Raw genomic sequence first — 15,621 nt, 5'->3', positions numbered from 1 at the left:
CACGGCAGGGGGAGGCCCGCGTACCGAAAAAAAAAAAAAAAAAGTAAGAGGACCAGGCAGAGTATGTCAAGGAAGCCAGGGAGACAACTAAGTAAAGGGACAGGGAGTGACTGACCAATAGAAATGTCAAAAATAATGAGGACTGGAAAAGGCTATTGGATGTATTGATTAAGAGGTTAAAACATCAAGTGTTTATGCTAAATAAATGAGTGGTGGGAACACTTATCAGTGGCCAAGTGAGAGACTTGAGTGGTTTGTTCTTCCTCTTCCTTGTCAATCTCTGAGGTACTAGAATCTTCCATTACTGCAACTAAGGTGAAAGTAAGACATGATATATACATACGACTATGTTTGTGCCGTGTCGTGTGTATATATGCACAGAGTCATCCCAAAGCAGCTTTGGAAACCAAATTCAGTGATCCTCATTAAAAAAACAACAATGAGGTCATTAGTTCATACTGACTTCTTCCAAAAATAGTTGCAAATGGTCAGGATCAGTTTGCCTTTTTTTTAAGGTAAATGTTTACTGAACACTACTCTGTGCCAGGCCTCAGGCTGACCATTTGGTATATATTCCTCTACAGCTCTGAGCAAACAGGGGTTTTGAAGAGTTAAGTAAATTGTCTAAAGTCCTACGGCAAATAAGTGGCAGAGCCAATACTGAGACTCAGAACCCCAAATTTCAGCCAGTGTTTTATGCTTCCTTCCTGAATCAGGCCTTCCAGTTGAGACAGTTTTAGGTGCTTCAGGGTAGCAAGTGAACACTGAAGAATGGCATCCCAAGCCTGATGGGTAGAAAACCCATAGCCTGGAATGCACAGAGCAATGATTTTATGTTGAAAATCAGCTCAGTTGTCATTCAAACCTATGCTTGCTTCCCCCTTAGAAGTGGGATGTACTATGATGATTTTTGCTAGGTAAGAGAAATTATAAAAATGAGATCGTTTTTTCCGATTTTGTTGTTTATCTTCCCTTCTTTTTTTATTTTCCTCTGCCGTCTCCTGGTTTTTAGCCCATTGTACAGCGCCACGATGTGGACCCCAAGGGGAATGAAACCACCCCTTCTATTGAAAATGGGTATTATTAACAGTAATAAAATTGTAGAAATTGAAAGCTGAAAGGAATTTTAGAATCCATATTGCTTAAATTTTATATATGAAAAAGCAGAGGAGAAAATTGAGTTATTCAGTAGTGGTGTAAACCAATTTAAAGACAACTAGATTCTAAACGTGTTTTAAAATATTGGATTATTAAGGCAAATGAGGTGGTAGTTCCACTTCATAATATTTTCCGTTTCCATCGCCCTGCAGAAAAAGTATGTATGTATGTGTGGTACATATGTACTTATCAGTGTTTAAAGAACCTAAACATTTACTTTTCAGAGTTATTCACGATAAACATTTTAAAAATGTAATCTCCTACTCAGAACTATGAACATGATGGTGATATGAAAGCACTTCTCCCACCACATGACATTTTTATAGAGACACTATTTGAAACAGAAAGGGGACATATAGGAATGTATGCCTTTCTGGATGAGGCCTGTCTTGCTCAAAGCACCATGACGACGGCATGCATGCATTCATTCATTCATCCATTCATTCATTCACACTGCATTTTGTGAGTATCTGCTATTGCCAGATGCTATGCTAGGTAAAATACAAAGATAAGTTAAATATATGATCATTGCCCAGAGCTAACCATCTAGTGCTTTACTGTCTAAAAAAGCTGGTATTATAATCCAGGTGTTCTAAATTCTCCATTTATAGTTCAATCCTGTTATCAAAAACTATCTGAGTTCTTGACCACCAAGTAAGTGGTGAGCCTTCAAGGGTGATTTTGTTATTCAATGACAAACACCAAAACTCCAGATTCTGCTTTTTGCTCTTTGTTGTTACCATGTCTTTATTTTGTGTTTGGTCTGTTCTAGATGGAAAAACAAGTCTCCTATAAATGAATTCAGCATTGCCTTTTACCACAGAGGAATTCAAATGTCACAGTTGTGTGTGTGTGTGTGTGAGAGAGAGAGAGAGAGAGAGCGAGAACTTACAAGGTGTTAAGTTACCCTGAAGCCCATCCCACTAACTGATAGGGTGCTTCTCCAGGTCACCATGACGCTGGAGTCAGTTGCAAGGGGTCCTCTATGGTCTTATTACAAATTAAAACAAAAAAATGAGAACTTAGAATTGGAAAAGTGACCTTCCCAAAGAGGCATAATTTTGTTTTTTTAAGTTTCAATGTTTTTCGATACTTACCGGTACTAGTGGACTGCTGAGGGTCTTGAGAGGATGGAGAGCTTGTCTCCAGGGCAGCTGAAACTGTCTCTTGATCAGTAACTAGGAAAGGGGAGAAACAAAATTCTGCAACTACAGAGAGCAATTTTACCCACATTGTACTCAGTACCATAGGTTGGAGAATGTATCTGGCTGCTACCTGTGTGTGGAGGTTCTGCAGCAACCTCAGAATTGTGTGTTCTGCAGCTCTTGCTCTGGTGTTTGAATCTGTGTCCCGTTGATTGTCCATCTGCTAAGCTGCCTGGCTTAGAAGTGCAGCAGGCTGGACCTCCGTGGAGTGGTGCCTTCGGCAGTGGTGGGCAAAGACTATCCGCCACCTTTATCTGTATCCATCTACCTATCAATCCCTCTGTCTGTCTATCTATCCAAGCACATATCTACCTGCTTATTTATTAGGTGGCTTTGGAGTCAGTCTCAGACTGGCTTGAATTCCAGTCCCGCTCCTTGCCTGCTGCTGAGTGAGTTTAGACAAGGTTCCTAATCTCTCAGATGCTCAGTTTTCTCTTACTGTAAAATGGAGATACTAACACATGTACCTCTTGGAGTTTTTTGGTGAGAATAAATGATTTCATTTGAATAACATGTTTAGCACAACACCTGGCTATTTATTAAACACAATGCTTACTACGTGCTATTGTATGATATAAAACAATGTTTAGGAATGTTTCCAGAGGTTCAGCTTAGCATAGATTTGACCAGTCAATGAACAGGCCTGTAACCACAGAGCTTATAAAAATGGTGCCTATTGATTTACGAATATTGATACTGATATGTAATATCTTTATGGAATCTACAAGTGTTTCTCAGCCTTTTATTTAATCAAAGAATTTTCTGTGGTTTTGAAAATTATTTTCTTAAACATTAAAATTTTTTGAAAACTATAAATATGCCTGAATCACGTGCCAAGGGCTCTGAGAAAAGAAGAACCACTTAGGAGACACTAGAGAAATAGTAATATAGATGATGAGTGAGCTCTGTGGCCACAGGAAGCCAGAGAAACCTGAAGAAAGAGTAGAGCTGCTGGCAATGAAAAGAAGGAAAAGCTTGAAGGCAAGTCAAACAGAAGTGCTGGAAGCAAATTATAAGACGAGCATAATATGGCAACTACAATAGTCTGTGTATATATATATATATATATATATATATATATATATATATATATACACACACACACATACACACACACTGGAGTTTGTATTTGATTTATCCTCTATTTAGCAAAACTGCTAAATAGATTCATTTAGACTGAATGTTGTCTTGATTAAGTGGATACTGGTACATGATGATTTATCTCCCTGGTTGGTTAGAATGTTATAGACCTCTGCTATCCAATATGGTATCCACCAGCTATACTGATTATTTAAATTTAAATTAATAACAAGTAATATTAAAAATTTACTTCCTCAGTTGCACTAGCCACATTCCAAGTTAGAGTTTTGGAAAACCTGTATCCGCCACTGGGAACTTGACACGTTCCAAATATTTAGGCTTCTGATGCGATTAGTGATGATATTAATGAATGTGATTTTGTTACTGAAATGTGCCAACATTTGAAAGATTTGTATCAATCAATGAATCAGTATTCTCCAAATGACCAAGGCATGATGTTAGGAATAGTGCCTGGATCATTTAAAGAGCAAATTTGTTCGATGGATTTTAATGTACCAAGAGTATGAAATGTTCATTGACATGGTTCTAGAGTCCACAGAGCAGCTAACCTTAAAGAAACTACCTCTTGTCGAGTTTTAGTGTAGCGTCGAAGAAGCGTATCCACAATTATCTGAAAAGGCTATTCAAATACTTTTCCCTTTTCCAACTTGGTGTGAGGCTTCATATTTTTATATAGTTTAAGCAAAACAACATATTACAAGAGCTTGAATGCAGAAGTTATGAGAACCTATTTCTATTAAACCAGATAGTAAAAAGATTTTTAGGGCTTCCCTGGTGGCGCAGCGGTTGAGAGTCTGCCTGACGATGCAGGGGACACAGGTTCGAGCCCTGGTCTGGGAGGATCCCACATGCCACGGAGCAACTAGGCCCGTGAGCCATGGCCACTGAGCCTGCACGTCTGGAGCCTGTGCTCCGCAACGGGAGAGGCCGCGATAGTGAGAGGTCTGTGCACTGCGATGAAGAGTGGTCCCCGCTCGCCACAACTAGAGAAAGCCCTCGCACAGAAACGAAGACCCAACACAGCAAAAATAAATAAACTAATAAACTCCTACCCGCAACATCTTCTTTAAAAAAAAAAAAAAAAAAAGATTTAAAAAATGTAAAGCAGTGCCATTTTTCTGTTTTTTGGCATTGCAAAATATATTTTTTTCCATAAAAATATGCCATTTCTCTTTATATGAAGTAGGTTAATTCTTTTAAAAATAAATAAGTAAACATTGTTCCTACCATGCAGAGTGTGGAGATGAGAGGGTCAGAATCCTTATTGTAAATATGTTCCTGAGCGTCCTCAGCTAGCAAACTTTTACTTGTCGGATTTCTAGCACCTGTGGGTCAATGCAGGAGCTCATCACAGAGAAACATTCATAGGCAGTTGGATGCACCAACAGGTGATCCTGGTGTGGTTCTGTGAACACTTACTGGGGATCTGGCAGTGGTGCTAAATAATTGACAATCAGATCATAAATAAAAGTCAAGTTTTAGCCTGTTATTATTATTAGAAACATTTTATGGCTATGATTTTTAGTCCTATAGAAAACTATGGCCATCAAGGAGGGGAAACTGTGATTTCCCCTTCAGCAGTAATTTTTGTAGATGGCTTGAACAATTGCTGACAAGTAAAAATATGCTTTTTTGATATTGTTGATTCTTTTATTTAAAATCCGAAAGCCTTTCAGAAGCATTTAGATAAATGAAGCCTCATTTTCTCTTTGGCGACCCTCTCACATTCCCCACATGCTCCCTTGCACTGATGGGGGTGGAGGTTGGGGACCGGAATGAATGACAAAGAGGAAGGAGGGACTTCCCTGGCGGTCCGGTGGTTAAGACTCCGCCTTCCAATGCAGGGGGTGCAAGTTCAATCCCTGGTCTGGGAGCTAAGATCCCACATGCCTCACAGCCAAAAAACCAAAACGTAAAACAGAAGCAATATTGTAACAAATTCAATAAAGACTAAAAATGGTCCACAGTAAAAAAAAAAAAAAAATCTTAAAAAAAAACCCAAAAACAAAGAGGTAGGAATATTTGCGTCAGGTTACGGTACAGTCTGGTCTGTGGGTACTTGAGTCTTCTAAACCCAGCTTCCTCAAGACCTGCTTTTGGTTTGATGAGAAAGTGAACGGTGGCGAGCACAGGGGTAGTGAGCGAGGAGCTGTTCGCCACAGCGCCAGCGCCCACAGAGCAGCGTGACAGTTTTCCCACAGAGAGGTTCTCGTTAACAAGTGCCTTTCCTCATTGGTTAGTTCATTTGATAAAGAGCTTTTTCAACAAATGCACTGTCACCCAACAGCTTCCTCCTTCACTAGTGTGAGTGAATTCTTATCCTCCAGGAATCTCTTTTCTCCCTAAGAAGAACTTTTATAAAGTAATGAAGGTCAGACTCTTATTAATGATAGATGTGTGATTCATGCTTCTTTTCTTTTTTTTAAAAATTTTTTTGATGTGGACCATTTTTAAAGTCTTTACTGAATTTGCTTCTGTTTTATGTTTTGGTTTTTTGGCTGTGAGGCATGTGGGATTTCAGGTCCCCGACCAGGAATCGAGCCCGCGCCCCCTGCATTGGAAGGCGAAGTCTTAACCATGGGACCGCCAGGGAAGTTCCCATGCTGCTTCTTATAGGATACTTCTTGGCTCAAAAAGTTTTATATAGTTTTTAAATTACTTCTTAAACTTTTGGTGAAGGAATCAGAGAAGAGGGATTCTGAAAATGGAGGCAACTCCTCTTCACATTTAATGTTTGATGTTTTTTTCTTTTTCTTATTTTTTGGTGCTCTGCTCAGAATATTAACATGGGTAAACTGAAATCTCCAAAACGGTTGTAACGAAATAGCTAAAGCATAATCATGACTTAATGTGACTACGTGAGTGTTATATTAACATAAAATGATATCGACAAGTTTCGATTTATTTCAGTTAGTATTGTCTCCTTTTGGGTTAAGTACAGAGAGGTAGGTATGCTTCACATGATATCTCCAAACACATGACTGCAATAAAACTGTTTAAGGTCAAGTTATGCCAGCTGTCATGATCAAAAAGCGACCATGACACTGTTTGCATGTGGCACTCTGCTAGGCTTTCTGCACAACGGGGGTTCCTCTCAGTGTTGGAACAGTTGCAACCCTGTTGGCTAGCGGGAGACATTTCAGTCATTAAAGGAATTTGCTATTAAAGAAAGCTTTGTTGGGGCTTCCCTGGTGGCGCAGTGGTAGAGAGTCCGCCTGCCGATGCAGGGGACATGGGTTCGTGCCCCGGTGTGGGAAGATCCCACAATGCCGTGGAGCGGCTGGGCCCGTGAGCCATGGCCGCTGAGCCTGCGCGTCCAGAGCCTGTGCTCCGCAACAGGAGGGGTCACAGCAGTGATCCCAAAAAAAAAAAAAAAAAAAAAAAAAAAGAAAGCTTTGTTGACCTGAGCTCACTCTGAAGGACTTTTCCTAACCCATTTAATTTTGTTTGATAGTGTAATATAAAGGTAAATTTAAAATAATTAAAGACAGTCATTGGTGGTTCTTACCCAAATCTTCAAACCGGAAAGGGGCTACCAGTTTTCTTCCTTGCAGGCCTTTGTGTCGGACGATGCAGCTCGCTGTTGAGTTTTTGCCATATGTGTGGACTCTGAGTGTGCTGGTGCTATTACACTTCTTCCCATCAGTTTCATATTCATGGTGGGTTTCACCTATGGAGCAATTTAAAGAGGCGTGTGAGGTTGTGGCTGTTTAATGCTGTTGGACGTGTTTGCGTCTCTGAGAGACCAATGGCCTTGACATCTTGGCAAACCTGTTAGACTTCTAACCTCACTCTAACTTCCCCCAGCCGCCTGGGACATGCTTGACCCTAGTCCCAAAGAGAAGCAGATGAATAAGAGTGGATAAGTTTCTATAAACCCTGCACTACTGGAAAAAAAAAAAAAAATCCAAAGCTTATCATGTTTACACGGGAAAAGCCTAATGTTGTGAAACACAAAGACCCAAGACCTTACTCAAGTTGAATGAATAAGGCAAATTAAAGGAGAGGTCCAGAATTGGCACTGGACTGAATCTATGGTTACATAAAATCGAATGGAATGTCTGTTGAAATGTAAACAAACTAGAAATAGTTCCCAAGCACCACAGTTGGTTTTCCTGCTTCAGTTAAAAGGCTCAAAGCTTAGATTCACTGTTACCAAAATATTTTTGTCTGTCGTGGGCAGTATGACATAGTACTCCACGGTATAAGCAAGTTCATATATGTTCCAATTGCATGTATCATGTTAAATGTATTTTTTTTTATTTATTTATTTTTGGCTGCGTTGGGTCTTTGTTGATGCACGCAGGCTTTCTCTAGATGCGGCGAGCGGGGGCTACTCTTGGTTAGAGTGCGCTTCTCTTGCTGCAGAGCACGGGCTCTAGGGCGTGCAGGCTTCAGTAGTTGTGGCTCGCGGGCTCTAGAGCACAGGCTCAGTAGTTGTGGCGCACGGGCTTAGTTGCTCCGCGGCACGTGGGATCTTCCCAGACCAGGGCTCGAACCCATGTCCCCAGCACTGGCAGGTGGATTCTTAACCACTGCGCCACCACGGAAGTCCCTGTTAAATCGTATTTTTAATTTTATGCCTGCTACAAAGTTTATGCTCAGAGGTAACAGCTATATTGTACCTTTTATTTTATGAAATGTTATGAAGCCATAATAAATATTCCATTTTAGGTTTCTACCTTGTTTTAAACAAAAACATGTAACCACGTTATTTGTGTAGAGGCTTTCAAGAGTAAGGCGTGGTATCGATTGGTTAGTAAGGATAATTTGTCTTGAAACAACTGATGAAATATTGAAGGGTGGCCCCTTCTGCCACCAGAGGGTGCCAGAACCTTGAAAAATTCCTTAGACACATAAACGGGGAGGAAAACAAAGGAGGAAAGAGAGCCATTTCTTCACTTACCTTGGAGCTCCATGTCATCCCCTAAGAGCCAGGTTATCCGTGGAGGGGGCTTACTTCTCACAGTGGAGCATTTCAGTAGGACATGTTCTCCATTTTGCATTCTAGCGGAAACTTCCAAGGTTGGCTTGACAGGAGTTGCTAGAAGAAAATTGATTTTTCTTTGCTTAATTAGCTGGTCTATAGATATCAGCAAAGCACAGAGCCTAATAATCTGCAGGGATCATTGCAGGGGATGGGGTCTAAATAATGGGCGTACTTTTTTACTTGACCTTTCTCAGAATATAGTTAAAGGGCTTTTAGGTACTTGGAAAGCTACTCTGGCTGTAATCAGAATGTTTGTCGTCCAGTGTGTGATTAGTCTCCAGAAATTCCCAGGCAGACTTAGTTACAACAGTAATTAGTAAACGTCATATATGAATGTATTTGGCTGGTAGAACACTAAGTGAGGAATAGAGGCTTGAATTCTAGTCCTGTCTCTGTCACCAGCTATTGTAAGCGCTTGGGTAAATCCCACAACTTCTTGGTCTGTCAGTTTCCTTGTCTGTGACATGACTGGTTTATGGTCTCGTTGTTTCAGGTCTAAACTTTCATGAGTCTAGGACTCACCTCAACGTACGTTACCTCTGTCCCCTCCTAGCATCAAAGATGCATTTCTCTTTTAAAGGGCCTACCGGCCCTTTTTCTTTCTACTCCTGTCTTGGAAATCCTTTTCAGTTAGGCTTACTTCTTCCTCTTCCCTGGTCCAGAACTGCACTCTTTCGTGTTGATTTACTCATCCATCCGCCATTGAGACATTATGAGGTCAGTTCCAAGTATGCATTAGATGCCTTAGATGCTAGCAATGCAAATAAGGAAAAGGTAAGGCCCGCCAAGGAGCTATAGTCTGGCGATGGGCTCAGCCCCTAACCTGTTAATTGAAAGGCCAAGTGCTAAGTGCAATGACAGTGGTAGGCATGGGGTGTTATGAGAGCTCAGTAGGGCACACAGTCAGTCTGAGCCCGAGTGGTATTTGGGGTGGCCAGTAAGGTGGGGAGAAGGTGATCCCTAAGCTGAGTCACATTGGTTCTCAAAACCCCTAGGGAGCCACTCCTTCCTAGAGACTTAGTCAACATGCCTTTACTTTACGGCAGGTACCACACTCTAATAATTCAAGAAGAGAAGTCTAAGAAATTCTTTGTGTGATATGTGGATTTATGTTATTTAGAGAGCAATAAAAAGCAATGTTTTTAATTGATCTGTTCTGCCACGAAAAGCAAAAAGGTAAAGATGGTGAGACTTACGCTGAACACAGCTGACCATCTGCAGAACTGAGCAAGTTCCAACCCATCGGGAGCTGTCCCTTCCTATCCGTGCCTCCCAATCCCACACCCACCCGCCCGCAGCAGAAGAGAGGCACTTGTTTTGTAGAGGATGTGAGCTGATTGTCCAGTGCAGTTACATCTGAACTCATGCCATCTTAAGATATGCTGTCAGAAGTTTCTACTTGATGTCCGTATGTGCTTTGCGCCTTCCTAAACTAGTGTGCAAACTCCTTGTGGGCAGACATTGTGCCTAATTCATCTTTGATTCTCTGCAGACTAGCACAGCGCCTGACACAGAGTCGCGGCTCATCCAGTACTAGTTTTCTTTCCTTTTAGTTCCCTGCGGAGAAAATCTAGTTGATGCCAAAGACAGATTTCACAAATTCACATTTTCGTCTGGGGCTTGCCACTCAAAATGCTGTTTTCCTTTCAACAAAAGGTGGCAAAGGCGCCCAGGAAATGCCTTGCTCTAGGCAACATTTTTTAACTAAAATATTAAGTTTTAAAATGATGTATCACGTTCCTAAGTATATTGTTCCCAGGCTGGGTTTACTGGCATTCGGACACCTACCTAACACGATCACTTTCACTTCCTTTGTTCTCACGGAGTTGCCGTAATGCAGACACTTGTACACGCCTTCATCTTGCTGTGTTACATTCAGCACCCTGATGGAGAGCTGATTGGAGGAGTAATGAAGAAGCTGGTATTTGGAATTTTTTAAACCTGTACAAGAGGGGAAAAGAGCTATTATGAGGAGAGAGATCAGATGAATGCAGACTCTCAGTGGATTGATTATTCAGAGAAATAGCTTTTGATTGTCACACTTTAAAGGAACAAATGTCCCATCTTCAACTGAGCTGCTTTCCAAATTCTGGTGTTGCCAGCTGGAGGCCTTGAATAGTTCAAAGTTAGTTTAGGAAATGAAATATTTTGATTCTAGGATCTGTGAAATAAGCAATTTGCTTTATTTGTGCTCGTAGGAAATTAAGAGCCCTGTGCTGGCAAAGGGTTCAGGTTGCAGGAGGATATTAAATAATTTTTTTTTTTACATTGTGGAAAACGCCCCACTAGGATTTATGTCTTTGAAATCTGATTCTTTTGTGATTGTCTTGTCACAGTGTATGTGAAGAATGGAAAATAAATGCAGTGATATGCATTGCTCCAGCTAGGTGCTTGTTATTTTTAATTTTTAAAAGTTCATTATTATTTGAAGTTTCCCAAAGATGACGACTTAGTCCTTCCAAATGTTTAAGGAATCGCCAAAACAAACAAACAAACAAACAAACAAACCCCAACATAAAATCCCCCACAGCTCCAGAAAGTTCTAGCCAATAGCAAGTGTTCCTTTTGATTCTACCTTGACCTGGGATTTCCATCTCAGGTCAAAGGTCGCTTGGCAAATCAGAGGCTCCTTAAATGAATGGCTTTATTTGCTTCTTTTTTCTAATGTTAAGATTTATAATGTGAACAAGCCTAAAATAGTTAAATTGTGAATGGCTGACCAAGGAAGGTTGTTTCTCATCTGGAATAATTGTTGTGTGTCCTGGGACACTGATGTTACCTGAGCTGGAATTCAGGTGTTCTCAGTCTCAGCACTATGGACATTTGAGTCCATAATTCTTTGTTGGGAGGGGAGACTACACTGTGCATTCATTATGAGATGTTTAGCAGCATCCCTACTCACTAGAGTCCAGATCCCCTTGCCTCTCCCTAGTTATAACAACCAAAGCTATCTCCAAACATTGCCAAATGTCCCCCAGAGGGCAAAAAGTACCCTTGGTTGAGAACCACCAAGCTAGATCAAGGCATGCTGTTGCAGAAATTTGAGAACGTCCGTCTTCTCCCAGTTTACCCAAAACAAAGCAATGGAAAGCATTATTTAACAGAATTCTCTCTACTTAAATTTTCCTCTCAGAACTTTTAACAATTAATATCTACTTATTCTTTCGGAATCTAGTTGATTCAGCTTAAAATAATATAGTTATTTTACATTGAACCTGTCAATATTTAATAACATTTTCAAAGCACATCAAATTTTTTTAGAGGCTCTGCTTTTATAAAGCAGAATGAAATTTGCTGTGTTGGGGACTTTTCCAAACATTTGACAGTTAGGAGTATTAAATGGAGACATAAAATGGTCTCATAAAGGGGAGGGTTTCATAAAATCCTGCCCAAAGAGATGAACTAAATAGACTATAATAGACTATTAAAAAAAAGTAACGACATGAGGTGACAGATCCTAGCTAAACTTACTGTGGTATCATTTTCCAATGTATACATATATCAAATCATTATGTTGTACACATTAAACTAATACAATGTTGTATGTCAATTATATCTTAATAAAATTGGGGGAAAAAAGAGTCCTCTTCCATCTCAGGCATCTAAGACTCAGTGTGTATTTCTTAGAGAGGAAGATTGCCCTCCTTTTCAAAGTAATACGTCCTGTCAATTCCTATCGCCTAGTGATCTAAAGGTTTTGTTAAGACCAACAAGAGAAGGGGAGCCATCTGGAAGGGGCTTTGAGATGTGGCTTTGGATCGCTCAGATGGAAAACAAAGCAGCTGGCTCCAGATGCGGGGTGATGTGTTGGCTGCCTGAGGACCAAGGGCCCCCAGTCTGTCAGTCTGCTACCCATCTGTCATCATGCTGGTGGTGGTTCTCATGGTCGCTGAGAGTCAGAAAGTGACATGGGGGTGAGGTGGGTTGATGGAAACGTACTCTGTCATTTGAGCCCCCTTTAACCAACCTTTTTGGTGGGGTTTCCATTTCAGACTTCCTGTCAGTAAAAGCAGCCACGTGTGAAATAATAAGCTTCTGGGTGCTATTTACATGTCACAGTGGGTAGAGCCAAGCCCACCGTTTGGGTGACTCATGGCCGCTTTCTGTCCCACCAACCTGTCTGTCTGGAAAATCCCTCAGGTTGAGGGCCTGATGGTGATTTACTTTTCCTTCACTTACCGGAACGCTCACTGAAGAAAATGGTGAAGCCCGATGGGGCCAGCCACTGCAGGGAGGTGGTCTCCGCCTGAGAAATGACACACTTTAGAGTGAGTGTCTGGCCTTCCTCCACGGTGACGGTTTCCATGTGGTCGGTCTGAAAGGCCTCTGCAGAGGAAGAGAATCGGGGACAGTCAGAGCTGGCACGGGCCACGCCCCTCCTGAGCTGAGGCAGGGGTTTAGACTCAACGCAACCTCTTCCATTATTTGGTTATTTACTACACATTTCTTAGAGAAACAAAACGTAAGTCAACATCAAACAATGCGAGTGTTACTTCCCATTGGGCTCTTGCGAATTATGGAGCTGCCCATCACGGTGAGTAGGTACGCCCCACCCGCAGAAGGGCTTCTCCACCAGAGGGAAGATGTTCTCAGATCTCTTGCGATTTAATATTCCACAGCAGCGCTTTCCCCAGGCAAACGTGAGAGTCTAATTTCCCCAAATCACAAACCCCAGAGAATGAGAAACAATTGGTTCTAAGCAGCTACACAGTTATCCTCCCAAAAAAGAAACTGATAGAAAAATAAATTGGCTTTACTGCCGATTTGGCACATTTATTGCCATTTGTTATTTCTTCAAGTTTTAAATTTTAAAAAATTTTTTTTCCTGAGGACGAGACAATTCTTATCAGTGAAAGTACCAAACACTTCCATAAACAGAAGAATACTGTGGGGTTATAAAATATGAACAGCAAAGGCAATGAGTTTTACTGCATCATCTTAAAAAAAAAAAAAGAAATAAAAAAGGAGAAGCAAGAAGGGAGTTTATTTCCTTGTGATAAATTTCAAATATTAGGAAGAGCGATTTGGAGAGCTCTGGGAATTAACTGGTGCAGACTTTTTAGTTTGTTCCATTCCTCGGTCATTAATTTCAACCTAGCCTCTGGCAATAAGAGCCCAGAATTACTGTATTGTATTCATATTGACTTTCATGGGAAAACAGTTTGTCTGAGTCGGAAGGGAAAACCACTCATATCATCAGCCAATACTGTGATGAACAACGAGGAATCAATAAAAAGAGATTATTTTCAAAAAAGCATTGAGTCACAGGCCAGAATCCTGCTCAGGCAGGTCATTTGGAGATATTCTCATCTACAAAATCAACCTATAATCGAGTAACAAGGCTAATATTAGTAGAGATGCTTTGAAATGACAATGGAGTTTCTTCCAAGGTTAAGCGGCTTCTGAACCAAGAATCTGAATCTAGACCTAACTCGCATTGCTTTGTTCCATTATGATTCTTGCTTTACTCTAGTTCTCATGCATTATCTTGCTCCCCACAAACAGATTGAAGTTTCAAGAGGGCAATAACTATGTCTTCTATTTCTCTAAAATTCATTCCTTATAGAAACTATCACAGTGTGAGCTTGGAAGGTCATGGTTTAATGCCAGCTTTCATGATGACACTATAATCTAGCAGGCAATGGATAGATATCTATGCCCTCCTATTGTTAGTAAGAATACTGAGAGGCAGGAGGGAAGTTACTACATCAATAAATGATAGAATAAAAACTAGTGTTAAGCAACATCCCCTGATTTCATCCTTCAGGCCAGAAATTGACACTGAGAAGTTTTGCCTGTGTTCTTACCTTTGGTAAAATGATTGTCTAGACAGGAAGCCCACATCTGGGGAGAAGGGAGCGGAGAGAGTTGTCTGCTGCCTGTTTATGAATAAACGTTTCCCATTTTAAAGGTGTACATCATCCTTGTCTTCTTGGGATGCGTGCTTATGAATTAATAATGTCATTTGATTCTCACAGTGTCTTAAAAATTGTCCTAAAAGGTAGTATGGCTTTTTAGCATATGCTAAAGAAGGTTATCTCCCGAGATGAGTGTTTGCTCTTGCCTTTGAGAGTTCAGGATCAGGTTGCTGACCACAAGAATAGGTGCCTGAGTTCCAGATGGAAAGGGCTGTGTTTGAGGCATAGAACACTGTCGTTTCCTCTACTCTTGGCTCCTAGCCTTGCTTTTGGCTTTATAAGCCTAATTATCTTGCAGTGCTGTCATGTAGACCCCGTATTTGATTCAGAGACGGGAAATCCTTGTAGAAAGGAAGACTAGCCCAGTGAGAAGCCACCGAGCCATATTGCTTCAGTGGTAGTGCTTAAAAATATTGTCTAATGTGTCTAAGTCACGTCAAAGGGTAGAAGAGGGGCACAGTGGGTACCTAAGTTTTGATGGCACGTCTTCTAAGAAAGAAGTTCCCCGTGACCCTTTTGTTGCCATTGAAAACTACAGTGGAACTCGTCTTTAAAATCTTTCTTCACCTAAGTTTAGAGTCAAACTTTCACCTTCTTTGTCAGAGGGATGGGGTGAGGGGTATCTTCTTTGCTCACCACTTCCTCTCCTACAGGTTCTAAAGACATGTATATCCTTATTCACCCTTAGGCTTTCTAGTGTAGACCCTGAGTGCCCTGTGCCTACCTGCTAGTCCTCCCTGTCTGGGCTTCAGACTTCTCACCCACAAACGAGCCCGACGTGACTGCCAAATGCTGGACATACAGAGCTTGACAATGAATCTCAGTGATGTCTCTCCCGGAAGGTCACCACTCACTGCTGGTACGTCATGTTTACTGAGTGGATTATTGACTGCTGGGCTTGGTCATTATCTCCACGACTGGGTTTATCCATCCATGCACAGCCGTGTGTTACGAGGCCGCTAGTTAAGTCTGGAGCTATAGACTGTGACTGTGTGACTGATTTATACATGGAAAGGGAACCTGTGACCTTCACCATCATCTCCAACCCCCAGCGCGTGAACCAGTTGTCCTATGAGTGGAATCGCTTCATGCCAAAGTACGCGTGACCGACCCTTAGATAGCCACAGCTACCTACCAAAGCACCCGTAGATAAAACTTGTGCAGTTCCTAAGAGTCCTTGGTTTTTCCGAAGGTTTGGGAAGTTGCAGTGTGTCCACCTACTCTAGGTCATCATGGCAGACCGAAGAAA

At 41.3% G+C, this 15,621-nt stretch overlaps 1 protein-coding gene across 2 annotated transcripts in view; it reads right to left on the bottom strand.

Moving 5' to 3' along the window:
• CRTAM (cytotoxic and regulatory T cell molecule) overlaps positions 1-15,621 on the bottom strand; it is a 33,212-nt gene that overhangs the window by 6,534 nt on the left and 11,057 nt on the right. For both annotated transcript variants that reach the window (XM_024740703.1, XM_024740704.1), the window contains 5 exons: positions 12,634-12,780; positions 10,243-10,395; positions 8,371-8,508; positions 6,973-7,134; positions 2,256-2,336 (listed from right to left, as the gene is read on the bottom strand). In XM_024740703.1, coding sequence (XP_024596471.1) covers positions 2,256-2,336; positions 6,973-7,134; positions 8,371-8,508; positions 10,243-10,395; positions 12,634-12,780 — 681 coding nt within the window. The remainder of the gene's footprint in view (positions 1-2,255; positions 2,337-6,972; positions 7,135-8,370; positions 8,509-10,242; positions 10,396-12,633; positions 12,781-15,621) is intronic.

Source organism: Neophocaena asiaeorientalis, unplaced genomic scaffold (genome assembly GCF_003031525.2).
Source record: "Neophocaena asiaeorientalis asiaeorientalis breed wild unplaced genomic scaffold, Neophocaena_asiaeorientalis_V1.1 scaffold308, whole genome shotgun sequence".
Taxonomy (NCBI): Eukaryota; Metazoa; Chordata; class Mammalia; order Artiodactyla; family Phocoenidae; genus Neophocaena; species Neophocaena asiaeorientalis.
Note: the sequence above shows the minus strand (reverse complement) of the source record. Positions and strands in the feature narration are given on the sequence as shown.